Source organism: Heptranchias perlo, chromosome 25, assembly GCF_035084215.1.
Source record: "Heptranchias perlo isolate sHepPer1 chromosome 25, sHepPer1.hap1, whole genome shotgun sequence".
Classification (NCBI taxonomy): Eukaryota; Metazoa; Chordata; class Chondrichthyes; order Hexanchiformes; family Hexanchidae; genus Heptranchias; species Heptranchias perlo.
In genome coordinates, this window is record NC_090349.1 from 42702871 (window position 1) to 42721249 (window position 18379).

An 18379-nucleotide genomic window follows, 5' to 3' on the forward strand; every position below is an offset into this window, starting at 1 on the left:
TACTTATTTTCAAAAGCATTGTTTTTATAATTCAGTTTCTTCTAATGTTCCATTAAAATCTAGTTCTAGATGGGGCAGTGTAATTGCATTCCTTTCTGAACAATTTACCCATGGAGAATTTAAGAAGTATTTTAACACTCTATCTAGAAATAACACAAGCTCAGAATGTTCAATTTATTCAAAGCATACTTTCAAGTACATACATTTGAGCTTTGTGCTAGTATTTAATCATGCTGTCCATCACTCTGTATTATGGAAAATATAAATTTTAATATTTTTACAATGCAGTGTTACAAAAAAAATCTACAATCAAAAGTACTTCACATTCAGCAATGCTATTTGAGGGAAGCAGTGATATTCAGAGGTGAGATGCTACCCATAGGGAGAATCAGGAATCAAACTGGCACGAGCGTCTCACAAATCCTTCATTTGTCAAATGGTTAATCACTGCCCCACCGCAGATTATTGGTTAATGATAGATTTTTAAAACCTTGTTTGCTGCTTTCATAATCTAGATCTATTGTTTCATGCTATACTTTTTCAGCTATTTGATCCACTGTAACTTTAAAATCTCCCAATTCAACTTTACAACTTTTTTATACCCATTTCCTTCTTTGCTGTTCTATAGTCCTTCATAGAGCTTCTCATATTGTTCCCAGTGAAAGTGACGAGCTTTTTCTTTTGAAGTATTAACACATTGCGTTGCCTCTATTCAGAGAGTTCACCAAAACATCCTTCAACCTTTCACTCTTCTAAAGATCTTAACTATAGCAATTTTGATCACATATTAAAAATATATTGAGCAATTAATCCACAAAAGCAAGCTTTGTGTATTTCTTCAAATATGAGAGCATTTTTGGCTTACTTTTTAAAAGTCCTTTGTACAGAATAAGATGAGGCTGAACTCAACCGCCCTGATTTAGGGCATAATATAGCCCACCTTTCTTCAAAACCCTGTCTCCTGTTGGACAGATGCCCTGACAAGAATTAACTTCTTTTAAATATAGCAGAATTTTTAAAAATCAGTCAAAACCTTTATTAATGGAAATAAAGTTTCCTTGATTGAACACTCTATGGTGTAGGCTGGGTTATTCAGTCAGTGGAAAACATCTCGTAAAGTCCAGAGAATGGGCCAGAACCCTGAAGCCTTCATCCAGGCCCATGATTGATGTGCTGTGGGTCCTGCTGCAGTTAACAGCGATTTTTATCTGTTGCTAGCAGCAACAGCCAGGGTCTCAGCATGAGGCTAGCAGCAAGCTTCGCTACTACAGTAGTGCCTCACACAGGGGCAGACAAATAGCCTTTCAGCTGGACAGGGTTCACAGTGTGGTTTTGACAAAGAAACCCCTTTGGAAAGGCTGAAAATGTCAATCCTTTGATGGTGCCACGCTGGGCTATTGGTTTCTGTTACTAATTTGTGCTGTGTGTCTCAGTGTGTGAGGGCAGTGCAACGTGAACACCTGCAAACCACTGGGGAAGACTGCATGGGGAGAGATAATCCAAGTGTATCATTTGCTGAGAACAGGTCATAGTTTTTTTTTTGTCTGTTTGGTGACTAAAATGAACAAAAGTACGACAGATGGTCCAGGAAAAAAAATATATACCAGTGTTAGAATACAGCAGGATGCAACTGCTGGAACAAATCAAATTCTCTTAAAACCAGATATGTAACTGTAATGGCTGAACCAGTATTGCCTGGGGCCCACATCCACAAAGCATTTACTCGTTGCATAAAAGGTGATGTTTTAACAGATAGTCTGCAAATAAAATTCCCACAGATTGCAAGGGACTCATTTTTTTGAATAAGGGCCTATGTCAGACACAATGGGATTTGGTAAATATTATGTGTTTAGGTCAAATTTGAATAGAAGTAGATTTGATTATTACCAGTAGAAACCTGAAAAGACAAAATGATATTTTCTGTGCCAATAGCACTGACAAGTCAATCACAGGATTATTTGCTCTCTTCAATAATGTATTTTTTTTATATAATACTGGGACAATTGAAATCTAGGTGGTGCATTGGATTAACCACTGGTCTTTCACCCTTGGGATGCAGGTTTCCCCTGTCTATTGGCTGTAGGGGTCCCAAATAAAATGAGTTTGGACAGTCTCAATCTACTTCAATTTGCACATGTAAACTGACCCAAATTTGGCACTAAATTAGCAATCTCATGGTTAGTGTGGGAAATGGAAAAATGGTGCAGTCGGAGTGCTCGGCTGAGACTGGAGCACAGCATAGGGAACTTTACTCTACATCTAATTTTGCTATCTCTGATGTGGAAGTATTTGGCACTGACCCCAAGTGCCTGAAATGGAATGTAGCTCAATTCCTCAAACTAACATCCCTCATCTTGAAGAGCATAAAAAAAATCACCAAGAGTCATTATAAAAAGCAGTTTGAGAAGATGGAGTGACTAATTCCTGTCATCACTCTTTTCAAATGCTGATGTAATTCCAGTTGTTTCCATTTTTATTTCAGGTTTCCAGCATTTGGGGATTTCCTTTTCATCTGCACTTGAATTTAAACCTTTGAAAAAGTAGACCCCTTAACATGTTGCTGCAGTCTCATGTTGAATGCCGGTTGTCTTAATTGCAGCACACAGCTGATTCACTCCACAGACCCATATCATGCCTATAACTGAATGTGTACATGGAGACACATGCCACATCACGTTACGCTGTGGCAGGAATCTAATTTATAAAATGCTGTATCATTAAAGACCCACTGAAAAATGAGAGGGGAACAACTTTAAACAAATCAAATCCTGTACATCTTGAAATTTAAAGACAAATTTTTACTGCTACTGAAAAACAATAAGGCTCCCCAAACGAGTCAGCACTTAAGTCAACAGGCGGAACTTTCCATTTAGGCAGGAGTGTAAAACGGGCGATATCGGATCGGCCGCCTGTTATGCACCCCGCCCGATTGAACAAGGGGATTTCAAGTCAATTACTATGCCGTCAGTCTAGAATCGAGTGCTAGATTCTGTAACCAGGAGTTTGTTTAGACTCCAGTATCCATTTTAAGAGTTGAGAAAACTGGTGTAGCAATTAAATTCTACCTTTGTATTGTGTTTTAAAAATATATACCAAGTATTTGCTAAATATACAAGTGTCATCTAGTGGCAGAACAATAATACTCCACTATTATGGCATTTTTTTTACTATACCTGGATGACATATTTTTGCTGAGGCTGAAAAGCAGAAGATAAAATTGACGATGCTTCTGAAGACTAGCAAATTTATAGTCGGCTATATAGCTATGACTGGCAAATTTGCAGGTCCATATGCCAATCTGTTACCCAATAAAGTGAACAATCCTCTAGCAGTAAATGATGAAATAGTCTTAAAATCCCAGAGTCCTTGTCTTGAAACACTAGTCATACAGCACTACGTAGCACTATTAAGGGACTTGTTCAAATGCTATAGCACGCTAAACATGTCCTACTGTTCAATTCTATAGAAACCAGCATTTAAAAATTATTTCCTTTTGTTAATCCTGAAGTCTTTTAGGCCAGAGGAGTAGTCATTTGGGATCTTTCAGAGTTCCCATTTGTCATTTAGAAGAATTCTCAGCAGGCATTAAATTTGAAGAACTTCTCACTAGATTGAAGTCCTCTCCCAAAAATAAACTTACTTGTATACTGGCTCGAATTTATACATCAGCTGTTTACGGGCCCCTTAGCATTTAGAGGGTTTAGCGCTCATTTTTGTTGATTGGCATTTTAGAGACCAAAGACACCTTATCCACAAAAAGTAGATTTCTGATTTAGGCTGGTTACATTTTCATAATCCCTTCAGAAATAATGGTGACTCATGGGCAGGAAGTTGGAATATATTGCACTTGATTGGTATTAAAATGATACATAGGCAAGTGTAACGGCATAGTAAAATATTTTAATGCGAGGCATCGACAAATTACTATTCAGCACCGTGATGTTTTCTGGCATTGTAGGTATACTTTCATTTAAAATTGCAGCATCTGTTCCATATGTCAGATACAACTATCTTCTAAGTAAACATTTCATCAATATCAGGCTAGGTAAAGAAACATTTCTTATTTTGAAAAAATTGATAATTCTAATCACGGACATCGCCAATGAGGTACCTTGTTATATTACGTGCACGTACTTTAGCAAAATGACAGGGTGCCTATACAGCTGATACCACTTAATAGGGACTATTGTTTTATAAAGGTACATTTATGTGTTCACTGGCTAATTTCAAATAAAATCAGTATCATTGGGTTTGCTTAACGGTAATGACTTGATAAAGGGAAAGATTTAATTTCCACAAGGGAATTCCAATTCCAGCCTCTAAAATCTAGAAGCAATATGACATTGAATACCGGTCAAAGAATTTGGATTTTACATCAGGCTGGGTTGTCTCTTTGAGAACAGTCATGTCCCTACATACACAGTAGGATACTTTTCTGGTTTTTGTGCCATGCATGCATGACTTGATATTGGTGCATCCATCAACACAATACTATTGGGCAACTGGAATGGAGTGACATTATTTTAAAATGTTGCTTTGTTTAGCATGCATCTGTTTCCTGTGATGGTGTCAGTGCCCAGGCCATCCCTTTTCTGGGAGACTTTGAAAGATATCAGTTTCTCTTTTCCTGATGGTCAAGGCAGTGGGAAGAGTGGACATTTCTTCAATTACCCTCAGCTCTTTAATAATGCCCAACATGGTTTTATTTTCTTAAAACTTCAACTTGTGCCACCAATTATCTTTTTTGTTAATCGGAGTTAAAACAGCAAAAAATGGGCAGAATCCTCATGTAACAGAGTGCAGAGTACAATCACAGCTGTCAAGATAGCAGCAATAAACATAGGTTGTAAAAACATAATTCATGTGCCGTGCAGACAGTGTCACTATAACACATGGAGCTTCCAGCCTTCCCTTCCTCAAATGGTAAACATCCCACTTAGCAGCCTGACATAAGGTAACATCGCACACCAAAGAGGCTATATTGTGTTGAACATGTACACTCCCCTTTTGCATCACTGCACTGCACTCAACATCACCCTTGTGCACTAGAACCTGTAGCGGGCTTCACACTACTGTGCACTTGTAACAAAATGAGAAAATATCTCACCACAAAACCAGTGTAGGACAAGTATTCACTAACAGCAAACTTGCAGCATATTAGAAAATAAACAGCAATCCAAGATTATGAAGTGTATATGGGTGTGACACAATTGGAAAAATTCAGTGGCATTTGGAAATTTTATTTAAAAAAACATTTTTTTTAAGCTGTAACAGCAATGAGTTTCATTCTGAAACTAATTCAGAAAGCGCATGTTTTATCAGCACTTTTGGTAACCATCTGATAACCAAGTTATTCCTGTCTCTGCAGGCCAAATGTCTCCCTCTTCCTGTAGCTGTAACCACACCGAGACACCTATAGTACTCACTTAACCGCAGACATCGGAATCTAACTGACAAAGCATGTGGGAACAGAAGCACAGCTTCACTCAGTTCGTATTTCTATAAAACCAGAAGCAAGCCACAAGCTGTAGAGGGATCAACCGCAGATACTACCCAGATAACGAAACTGGGGCTGGTAATTCAGAACTTCCTGTTTCAAGCCTCCCACAAACTCATTCCCCCTTCCCCCCACAACCCAGCCTGATGTAACTAATACTAAGCCTCCCTGCGCATTTATCTTCTGGTTTATCACTAAATGTTATGATAAGAAATGCAACTGATAAGATGCACGGCTGGGTTCCTTTTATATCTCCAGCTATCTAAAATAATACATCTCAATGCTGCCCTATTTAAGAGCGAAACAAATGGAAGGCCATACAGATAAAATTCTACATTCCTCCTCACAGTGCAGAAACAATTCCTGTTCCACAATTTTCCATTTTCCAGTGACAATCACTCTCCCCAATGGTCTTTTTACAGCCTTAGGCAGAGTATCTAAAGATTATTCAATTCATAACTCAAAAGTTACTGACTTCTATGATTTGCATGCAGCATTATTTTGTCTTCAGGTACCAATAGAAAGTATGATTGCAACTCAAAACATCTACTGGGTTGAAACCACCATTTTATTCAACTGGTTTTCTTTCCACTAGTGTTTCAAGTTGCCTCAAGAATAGTGTGTGCCTAACACGTTAAGTGATATACTGAAACTTTGAACATAGACACAACTACAGTACGGTTTTTATTTTCTTGCCAATGTTCTGTAAAACACTGAAAAAAACACATCATGAGGATCAAAATACAAAAAGCAAACATTAGTTTTCATTGAGGTGAAACTTTTATTTTAAAAAAATGCATTTTCTCCTCTTCTTTCTATGGCATCCTTGCACAACACTTGGCCCCTGACCAAGGGGGCAGGCTGGCCAGGGATCTACTCACAGGCTTCTGCCAATGCTTTCGGAAACCAACCCACATAGCATTGTGGAAGAGTGGTTGTGATGTCTCGCTCTCCATCTGGGGCAGCATCTACTCCTTGCTTGGTGGTACCCAATGATACCACAGCTAAGATCATTAACTTACAGAATTATAGAGAATCATCGGACGGTTACAGCATGGAAGGAGGCCATTCGGCCCATCTAGTCTGAGCCGGCTCTATGCAAAAGCAATCCAGCAAGTCCCACTCCCCCGTCCTATCCACGTAGCCCTGCAAATTTTTTCCTTTCAAGTACTCATCCAGTTCCCTTTTGAAGGCCATGATTGAATCTGCCTCCACCAACCCCTCAGGCAATGCATTCCAGATCCTAACTACTTGGTGTGTAAAAAATTTTTTCCTCATGTCACCTTTGGTTCTTTTGCCAATCACCTTAAATCTATGTCTTCTGGTTCTTGACCCTTCTGCCAATGGGAACAGTTTCTCTCTATCTACTCTGTCTAGACCCTTCATGATTCTGAATACCTATCAAATCTCCTTGCAACCGTCTCTGTTCCAAAGAAAACAACCCCAGCTTCTCCAGTCTATCCACGTAACTAAAGTCCCTCATCCCTGGAATCATTCTAGTAAATCTCTTCTGCACCCTCTCTAAGGCCCTCACATCTTTCCTAAAATGCGATGCCCAGAATTGGACATAATATTCCAGTTTTGGCCGAACCAGTGTTTTACAAAGGTTCATCATGACTTCCTTGCTTTTGTACTCTATGCCTCTATTTATAAAGCCCAGGATCCTGTATGCTTTTTTAACCACTTTCTCAACCTGCCCTGCCACCTTCAACGATTTGTGCACATATACCCCCAGATTGCTGTTCCTGTACCCCTTTTAGAGTTGTGTCCTCTAGTTTATATTGTCTCTCCTCGTTCTTCCTACCGAAATGCATCACTTATCATAAGGGACTTTGGCCTTATCACTGGGGAGCACCGTATAAAGTCAATTTTTCTGTTCTCTGCTAACAGGGTCAGGAAGTTGCATATAAATACGCATGATCTGACTTTTTTTTTTGAGAATACGACTATTCTATAAAGGCATGCATTGCTTTCCCTCCAGATTCCCCTATTGCTAGGCTCCCAACTGCACTTTGTACCTTTCATTTCTGACGTAATATTTTAGAAGTCAAGCTGACAACGCTGCTCTTGGCTGGTCACCAGAAGATGCCTGGCAGCCACTCATAACATGCCTGCCACCAGCAAATCAGCTGAGATTGGAAACTGAAAGTCATGTCTGTACATCCAGTGGTACTGCATATCAAAGCACCAATACAGAGCTCCACTATTCTACCCCATGACCTACAAACCTGAAATAAACGTTTGTGGACTAAACAAATAACCCAGCCACAAACTTTGTATTCATCAAGACGAGGGGAGTCACTTATACAGCATGGAACTCCATTCTCTTTTGGCATCCTGAATATCGGCAATTAAGCATTTCCAGGTCTGACATAACACAGCAAGATACACAGAGTAAACTTCCCTGTGCACGGCAACTTTCTATTCTGACTGCATTTCTACACAAATATTGTAATCAAACTAAAATAACATAACCTCAAGTACTTGTACACTAAACTCCCAAAGTCTCTTGTCCTAGGTGGGTGAGGTTTGTTGTAGCCAGCTTATTAGGCAGCAGTACCAGTTAAGGTGCCTTTACCTTATATGAGTGTCATTGAATGCAGCTTCACTGTTTTTGTGCCATTGATGGCACTTGCTAAAATGAACAATCCAACCTCTAGACGGAAAATGGCAACAAAACCACTTTTCAGCAGAGCAGCCTTATCCTGCCCACTATAGCTGCTCATCACATTTATGGAGACCAGTGGCAGTCTGAAATATTAACACAGGAGAGTGATGCAGGGAGCTGATTTTGGCATTGGCCTGCCAAGGCCTTTAGTAACAAAGTAACTTCGTGTTTTGACCAGTAAAGCATAGTTATGAATGTGTGACTTTCTTTTAAATACAATGTTCACTTGAGCTGTAGCTTCAGCAGTACAATTGTGAATTTTGTCCTTTGAAACTTGGCTGGTGTTTGGAGAGTGCATTTTGGGGTGTACAGCATTCGTGTGAAGTGCTGGTCATGATAGGTCTGTCACTAGTGGAGGTGTGAGCAATTTGAGGTGATGAATTAATTAGACAAAAAGCATATTCAGATCACCTGCAAAGCCTGCGTGTGTTGGCATAAGTGCAATTTTTTAAAATTGCATTGGTCCTAAAAAAAGAAATAAAGTTAGTGACAACATTAAATCTAGCTTGAAAGGAGGGGAAAGTAAAGGGCTTGGTTCATCCTATTTGGCATGCACCACAAAATGGCACTTAGCAGCACCTGGCTTTCCAACCCTCCTGGCCCTCTTGGAGAAAAGAACTGTGTTACAATGTGCAGAGTATAAAAGACACTGCTTGAATCCAGCCAGACAGGGAGAGTTTGTCGCCCCCAAAAATCCCCTCTGTTGGTTGTGATTGTCGCATATCAAAATAAGTGTGGAGTCAACAGTTGCAAAAGTATAAAGATTTGGAAAATTATTACTATTACTATATCTGTGTATAAGGGAAACCCAAAGACATTAGTATAATTCCAGTTCACAATGGGTTTTTATACAGTTCTGGTGTGAGACAAGCCATGTACTAAGAAATTGGCTCAGTAGTAACTAATTGGAGTGTAGCCTAAATTATGTTTATGGAACCACTTGTCTCATGACATAAATACTAGATAGCTGAGAATAAAGTTGGGAAATCATAGACATGCTATTGAAGTGTAACAGTAAAATGTTCCTGTTCATTTGTCAACTGCAAGGATTAAACTATCAAGAGTGCGTTAGGAACCCAAGTCAAAGAATATTAGAGCAGGTCATAATTATGCCAAATGTAGCCTGAACCGCCCCATCAGTTGGATATACAGTATATCAGTACCATCTACATGGAACAATTTAGTTGCACTAAGAGGGATATGGACATTATCTGTGGCTGTCTGTGTAATATGTAAATCTGTCAAATCTAATCAAATGCTATGACTTTCAGTGACAATCCTGCCAGTTACCATTAACACAGCAATGACCTTATCACCAGTGAATGAAGTTTTAAAACAGAATCACATTAAGTCTGATTAATAATAATAAAGTACACAAAAAAATAGAAAAAGTAACAATATAGGAACATAATGAACAGCAGTTACAGAAGAGATAATGATTTGGAAATTCATTACTTTGATCTCCAGACAGTGTGAGGAGATGTCCCCCTCCCCTAAATCTTTGCAAATTGTAAACAATTTTACAACACCAAGTTATAGTCCAGCAATTTTATTTTAAATTCACAAGCTTTCGGAGGCTTCCTCCTTCGTCAGGTAAATGACGAAGGAGGAAGCCTCCGAAAGCTTGTGAATTTAAAATAAAATTGCTGGACTATAACTTGGTGTTGTAAAATTGTTTACAATTGTCAACCCCAGTCCATCACCGGCATCTCCACATCATAAATCTTTGCAAGTACTGTACTGCACTGATCCAGATATACGTTTTTTCTGCCTGAATTCTCCCAGTTAGTTTTCCTAAACTACTAATAAGCATTTATTTATGTTGGAGGGATTTTATCCTTTAATTCTCTTTCCTCCTTTCCCCAAGACATGCAGCTGCAGTTAAAAGGGCAGTTGGCTGATTTGCACCCGGGTCTCAAGAAATGGTGATCTAAACCCAGTTTTTGACTTGTCTCTGAATCTGGCACTGGGAGACAAGTGCCGAATTTAGTAGTGTAAATGTCGGGATCCAGTCTCCCAGTATTGGGATTTTAAAAATTAGAATGAAATCAGCTAACGCAATGGGATTATTTTTCTAAAAAATACAGAGCTTTCCATCAAGTTACTTCACATGGACTCCTACATGAATTGCTCGCAACAACAACTTGCATTTATATAGCGCCTTTAACGTAGTAAAACATCCCAAGGCGCTTCACAGGAGCATAATCAGACAAAACAAAACTGACACCGAGCCAAAGAAGGAGACGTCAGGACAGGTGACCAAAAGCTTGGTCAAACAGATTGGTTTTTAGCAATGTCTTAAAGGAGGAAAGAGAGGTGGTGAGGCAGAGAGGTTTAGGGAGGGAATTCCAGAGCTTAGGGTCTAGGCAGCTGAAGGCATGGCTGCCAATGGTAGAGCAAAGAAAATCAGGGATGCACAAGAACGCAGAATTCTCGGAGGGTTGTAGGGCTGGAGGAGGTTACAGAGATAGGGAGGGGCAAGACCATGGAGGGATGAGAATGTTAAAGGCAGCTTGCATTGTTGCATATTTTTCGATTTACTGAAAAGGTATCTTTGCAAGGCACCTTATCTTGGTAACCACATTTTTCTTTTTCTTCTTCTTCTCACCGACTTATTTCCTTCCTTTCCTAAAGTTGTTGAACTTTTCCTAGGGTGCTGTTTCATGGCCAGCGGCAGCTTTTCATTAGCTTGCTCACATATGAGCATACATAGCCAGCATCTACAGGATATTTGGCAGCTGATCCTGTCCTCGCCCAAAGTCCACATGCGTACTTTCCAGCAGGCGTCACTGATTCAGGAATCGGTGGTAGAAACTCCGGCCAAGTTTTCTCCCTCCGTAGCCTAGGGGCGCTGAGGCCAACGGTTATACCGAGGGTTGCCAAACCTCCAGGAATGTCCTCGAGTCTCAAGGAATTAAAGATTAATCTCCTGGATATTGCTGTGAACAACCCAGGAGAAAAATCATAAGGACATTAAAAAAAAATTCCTGTTTTTCTCTTTTTCTTTGAACACTTTCATTTATTAGTTATCAAAATATTGGAGATGGGGAAAAAAGGCTATTTGACTGGGTGAGGCAGTTGGAGGCGGGAGGTCATATGGTGAGACTTCCAACAATACGTCCAAACAGAGTTGACGTCCCTGGTTATGCCCCAGTTACTGTTCAGGCTGAAGTTGGCTATCTCAGCACAGACTGAAGATTGATCTGAAATATTAACTAATACAGACCTCCAAGTAAATGTTAAACACCAGTATCTGCGTAAGAGTTGATGACTTCAGCTTCCATATGGTTTCACTTATCACAGCCAAGAACTCTCAAAATGTAGCAGACACATTGTTACTAAGGTTTTTGTTGGGAGTCAAAGGGCACAATTATTTTACATTGTTCAGTAAATTTTCTTCTGTTAGGATTGATTTTCTATCGCCTCTCATTCCCTTCAACGTTTGTAAAGCTACTTTTTCTATCAATGCGTTGTGCTGAGGTTCCCCCCCCCCCCCCTCCACGTTGATCAGGTTTTATCTCTTTTGACATGACATTGATTTACAAATTCTGCCTTGTCTGATCACATCACCCTCACAGCAGGCATCCCCTACGTTTGCTTGAAAGTTTGCGTGTATACGCATTTACAGAGTGTAGTTGTTAAGTCACCAGACAAGGCTGTATCTCTTAGCAAGCGCCATAAGAACAATGGAAGGAAAACCTGCAGTTGCAGGACTGGCTGCATTAGTCATACATGAAATGCAGGTAATGCTGATGTGGTGATAATGGCCAAGTGGGAATAGTTTGTTACCTGAAGAGAGGACCTTGGAGATTTTATAAAGCTTATGGATGCTATAAAAACAGAAGTCGAACACATTTATTTATATACTAAGGGGAGAAGCAGAATCATACCACATGTTTAATGTTATATCGTTCACATTGTGAGAGTGACTGCCCTTGACATCAAGGCAGCATTTGACCGAGTATGGCACCAAGGAGCCCTAGTAAAGTTGAAGTCAATGGGAATCAAGGGGAAAACTCTCCAGTGGCTGGAGTCATACCTAGCACAAAGGAAGATGGTAGTGGTTGTTGGAGGCCAATCATCTCAGCCCCAGGGCATTGCTGCAGGAGTTCCTCAGGGCAGTGTCCTAGGCCCAGCCGTCTTCAGCTGCTTCATCAATCACCTTCCCTCCATCATAAGGTCAGAAATGGGGATGTTCGCAGATGATTGCACAGCGTTCAGTTCCATTCGCAACCCCTCAGATAATGAAGCAGTCCGAGCCCGGATGCAGCAAGACCTGAACAAGATCCAGGCTTGGGCTCATAAGTGGCAAGTAACATTCGCGCCAGACAAGTGCCAGGCAATGACCATCTCCAACAAGAGAGGGTCTAACCACCTCCCCAAGACATTCAACGGCATTACCATCGCCAAATCTCCCACCATCAACATCCTGGGGGTCACCACTGACCAGAAACTTAACTGGACCAGCCACATAAATACTGTGGCTACAAGAGCAGGTCAGAGGCTGGGTATTCTGCGGCGAATGACTCACCACCTGTCTTCCCCAAAGCCTTTCCATCATCTACAAGGCACAAGTCAGGAGTGTGATGGAATACTCTCCACTTGCCTGGATGAGTGCAGCTCCAACAACACTCAAGAAGCTCGACACCATCCAGGACAAAGCAGCCCGCTTGATTGGCACCCCATCCACCACCCTAAACATTCACTCCCTTCACCACCGGCACACAGTGGCTGCAGTGTGTACCATCCACAGGATGCACTGCAGCAACTCGCCAAGGCTTCTTCGACAGCACCTCCCACACCCGCAACCTCTACCACCTAGAAGGGCAAGAGCAGCAGGCACATGGGAACAACATCACCTGCACGTTCCCCTCCAAGTCGCACACCATCCCAACTTGGAAATATATCGCCGTTCCTTCAACGTCGCTGGGTCAAAATCCTGGAACTCCCTTCCTAACAGCACTGTGGGAGAACCTTCACCACACGGACTGCAGCGGTTCAAGAAGGCGGCAGACCACCACCTTCTCAAGGGCAATTAGGGATGGGCAATAAATGCCGGCCTCGCCAGCGACGCCCACATCCCATGAACGAATAAAAAAAAACATTATAATAATCTGATTTTAGGAAACATTATAATTCAGTCAATTCCATTTAAGTACATACCACATTAATGAATACTTCTGCTAAAGGAAAAGGTAGCTATCGGTGGGAAGTATTAATTTTATTTTCTCCTTTCCCCACACCCCACTGCTCCTGCCCCTATAAAACATCTATGATTGAAAGGTCAGGCAACCTGCACCCAAACCTCCACTGATGCTGCTCTTCAGAATGGCTTTGGTGGTGATAACTGATCCTCCAATTTTCCCTCCCCCTCAGGAAGGGATTGGGACTTCAGTGCGCACCTGCTCACTGCAGTTGAGATCAAGAATTCAGTAGAGTGGAGAAACTGAACTTGTATCCTTCCACGCTGTGGCATTACAAACTGGTGCTCCCTACCACTGTATTACTGGCATTTGGGGGAGAAATAATTTTCAATGTAAGCACTTTGTTCAGCAATTCCAAGTTTGATGTTATGGGCAATTTCTCTCATTTACCAATCCCTGTTGCTGACCCCTGAATGCAACTTTAAGAGGTAACAAGATCCAATAACATCACCAAGTACTTCAATCTGGGAGTATGGAGTTTGCTGCTATTATTAAGTCTGTAGGCATTTTGTGAGCTCATGATTATGCTTGATGGAAACTGGCTGTTATTCATTGGTTAGCAAAAACACATCCACTGCGTTCACAAAAATAATTACAGGCCCCCAGAAGCTTATAAAATTGAAAACAATGCAGAATTCCACATTTTCAGGCTAAAATGTGGAGTTAAACTGACAACCCTCTGAATCAGGTAGCCATGGGCTACCTACATGGAAAATGAAATTTTTGTTCTGAAAGTGTAGGCTGCAGAAAGCCTTTCCAACTACGGTCATCTCCCCTTATGAGAAATTAAAGATAACTTCCTGTATCTAATCCCTTTAATTGAACACGCTCAGCCATAAAATCCAGTAAGGTGAGTTTGTCATGCCCAGATTATACATTTTTGATGCACAAATGTGTTACACTACAGCCATCAATTCTACCAGCAAAATGGAGCAATATGAAAACAATTTTTGGGAAAATATTCCACTGTAATTAAAAGTTTGCAAGACATATTATTACGGTACATTTTAAACCTCTAACGGTCTGCGAATCTCTGATGAATGAATACAATGTCAAGGCAAACAGGTTATTTCACTCAATTGTAATTGCATCCCCAGAACCATGAAATCAAGCTGCTAACTTTCCTGTAAGTTGAGTTTTCTTTGGTTACTGCAGTTTCTAATCCCTTATTATTTATCTCTGTGTGGATGGAGGAGCTAGAAATCACATGGGTGGACTGCACCGACTGATGATCCTGACCACGCAATAATTTCATACTAGGTTCAGCTGCAATGGAAAGAATGCATCAAACGGGGGCTGGGGCGGTGTTTTGGGCTTTTGAAGATATGAACACATTTCTGAAATATAATATATTTTTAAAGAAATGTTGTGGAAATGTAAAAGTCTTTACATTGTGTGATTGAGCGACAAATATGAACGTCAGGTGAACTCTAGCAAAGGATCTGCTGAAAGAATGACGGACTTGAGCCCTAGTTAAGGCTGATAATCACCCAGTCACTTCTCTTTTCGCCAAGCAAGCAGTGCCAGGTCCATTGTTGTCGATATGTCAGCATTTCACAGCAATACATCAGATATTCCTACACACCATTGTTGTTTTCTCATTCTACATAAACAGACACTCCAGAGATTTTAACCATCATCAGCCAATTGCAATTCAACAATAGTTGTCAATAATATATAGGGAGTGATGTTCTCCTTTGTTATTTTGTGTATTTTTTAAAAATGCTGCTAAAACACACCTATTAAAGCCACATCTTGAAAACATCAACTTTTATCAATCACTAAAAAATACAAATTATAGAAATAATTCAGAAATACAAGCAGCCTGGCCTCTACTGAGTCCAATTTGTTAAGCAAAAGGTTGCATGTAAGCAGGACACCTCTGCTTCATTCCATGGGTGCAGCTAACCCACCACCCACAGTCTTAAGTGAAAATCTATTAACTCTGGTTTAACTAGGTGTTTTCATTCACATTATGGATGATGAGCTCACCCCACTTCCAAACAGCACTCTCAGGAGTCCTCTGGCTGAAGAGCAAGTACCACCAGTGCTGGATCCCAGCACTGGTGATCGGCACTGGCAATTGATTGGCCCAGGGAATAGGGGAGAGGCACAGAGGGTATTGTATATAAATGGGATTTGCATGCATGATCAAAAGCAAAAAGGTATTACAGGCATTGTGGCTGCTTTAGAAATTCAAGAAAACCACTTTTACATTGGCCTTCCTTTAGTTGGTGATTTTTAGCTGGCACCTAGAAAAAGAAATGACCAGAAAAGTTGCCAGATTGTGATAAAAACCCAACTGGTTCAACAAGTCCTTCAGGAACGGGAACTTGCCACCCCTACCCGGTTTGACCGATATGTGACTCCAGTCCCACACTATGTGGGTGACTCTTAATGCCACTTAAGTGACCTAGCAAGAAAATGTGCTCACTATCAACTTCTCATAATAACTAGGGATTGGCAAAGTGTGCCCTTGCCAGCATCACCCACATCCAGAGAACAAAACCAAAAAAAAATCAGCAGCCGTGAGCTAGCGCCCACTGTTTATGTTGTTAAATCCGGTTTTCTTCAACCGGCTGCAGCCTTGTAGACCCCAATTTTATTGGGGTCTACAAGGCTCCTGGAATCAGAATTAAAAGAACATACAAATGGCTGAAAACATATGTTAGGCTGGTAAAAGGGTTGAGGAGAGCAATTAAAATATGCTGAGGATGGCTAAACCTAGCCTTTTCTTTTCATGGTTGTAGGACTTGCATAAACCAAGTAGGAACTAACATTACCTTTTATCATGAATGTAATGAAGTCCCATGCTGGAAGCCCATTTCTGCAATTTATTACTTTGTGTAAGTGGCTGTGTGTGCATGTATACGCTGAAATACACGCAATTAGCTCTGAAACAGAGCACCGATACCCAAGAGAATTGGACTATAACATTCAAAGATTTGCAATGACTTACAGAGTATCCTCGTCCTGAAAACGAATGAGCAGAACTCTGTGGGGAAAAGAGAGGGGGAAAAATGCATTAGATTCTGCAGAACTTCCATGATATTTTTAACACCCAGTAACAGGCCTCCAGTATAGTAATGGAGGCGATTATGCAATTTTTTAAGCAATTGAACTATTGCCAACTATGCTTTACTTGTTAATGGACTTGGTTACATATTTCATCACTACATTGTCGCACATTTCTGTCAGGCCTATAAGTTTTTGAAAGCTCCGGTTATCATTTTGACTGAACTCAATATTTTAAAAAGGGTTACACTGCTGAGATATATGGAACTATAAAGTTCAACCAAAGAGATGCTGACCCTTTTGTAACCATTTGATTGATACCCATAGGTCTCAATGTTGGTTTCTCTCTATATTGCAATATATCTTGCATTTTACACATTATAATTTATAGTTTCCAAAAGTCTAGTTTGGCACATTTTCATCCAATAACAATTTGCCATATATATGCTCACTGTAAACTGATACCAATATATGGCAAATCTCAAAAGGGATATCGGAAATGGAAAGGAATTGCACATTTCTTAAAACAAACCCTTTTCTGGCTTAGTGAATAAATGCACCAGGTTGTGCATTACTGAGCCATACAGACCAGAAGGTCCCAGGTTCAATTCAAATTAGCTGTAGCTACAGTGCCGGAGTGTCAACTCAGTGCCCCATGTTAGTGAAGGAGCGGGGGGGGGGGAAAAAAACAGGCTCCTACTCTTGATTGCATTCAGACTATTTCTGCAAAGCCTGTGTGGGGCTGCTGGGTGAGGACAGGATCGAGCTCAGGTGTGATGTCCTCCATGGTCAAATAGTCTGCCAATGCTCACTATCTAGACCACTTCGGAGAGGTACCAGTGCCTGTGGAACCGTATTCCAGCAACTGTCAGCATCTTCAGATGAGGAGAGGACAAAATTGGGGATAAACCAATCAAATATTTTCAGTGGCAGCATGCTATCCCTTCACATACCTTTGAATCAGAATATAATGGAATGTGTGGGAATTAAAACTTGAATGTTGGCAAATAAGCAATATACAGGGTAAGTGCACTGGCAAATTACAAAACATTGTGGCATCCCTATATTTCCACTTCCATGGTCTTTCTACCACAACCGACTAGTGTAAAGCACACACGCCGTCTTAAAACCAATGGATAACAGCCAAGAGTGACCATCTGTTTGATGATAAACTGTGACACAAAATATAGTGAATGACACAAAAGCAGCAGAGTCGCTGTTGAAGAAACATTTTCTATCATAAGAAAGGCACTAATCATTGGCTCTTTAGCAAACATGTGGTAGCTGAAAGAGTATTCAGCTATGAAATTAATAATCGACCAGTGCTGTAATCAGAATTTAATCAAATATTCCAATAATCGGTATACCTCCACTTCAGTCAGGTTTCTGAGCTAGCCAGCCATACTTGCTTCATCAGCCCCAATCAGCCAGTCTTCATCACAGAAATTTTGCTATTTCCTATTTCAATCAAAAGCTCAGAAGGCATTCTACACCTGCCAGCCTTTCTGCTGTGCTAATAATTGCCAATTTGCACATAGCTCTGGCTATATCACTCAATTTGGCCCTGGCTGCTGCACGCATACACCATGATTCATCAGCAACCCCCCCATGACAATTAGAGCCTATGTCTCGACTAACTGGAGCACCCATTCTAGAGGCTCAGCAGACAATTACCAGTCTATTTTCCCATCTCACCCAGAAAAATATGAGAACACGTAACAATGGCATTCAGTGCCTCTGAAATGTTACCCTTGAGGGAATGAATATTTCAAATTATCACAGCTTTACAACCACATTCAAATTTCAGCATTTCAGCATTTGGAAGGATACAGGGCTCATTTAAATGATAATGAAGGAGATCCATTCAATTTACAAAAAAACGGCAAGTTCTTAAGCTGACGGGTCAAGAAACAGCAAAAACCCTTTTAACCATTGTGCATGGCTCTATATAGAACTCTAGAGCAGTACGAACATCAAAGGGATTAGTATGACAAA

The 18379-nt window shown here is 40.6% G+C and overlaps 1 protein-coding gene across 20 annotated transcripts in view; it reads right to left on the reverse strand.

The window, feature by feature from the left end:
- fbrsl1 (fibrosin-like 1) overlaps positions 1 to 18379 on the reverse strand; it is a 744900-nt gene that overhangs the window by 288837 nt on the left and 437684 nt on the right. For all 20 annotated transcript variants that reach the window (XM_068006148.1, XM_068006144.1, XM_068006153.1 and 17 more), the window contains one exon: positions 16329 to 16364. In XM_068006148.1, the coding sequence (XP_067862249.1) occupies positions 16329 to 16364 (36 nt within the window). The remainder of the gene's footprint in view (positions 1 to 16328; positions 16365 to 18379) is intronic.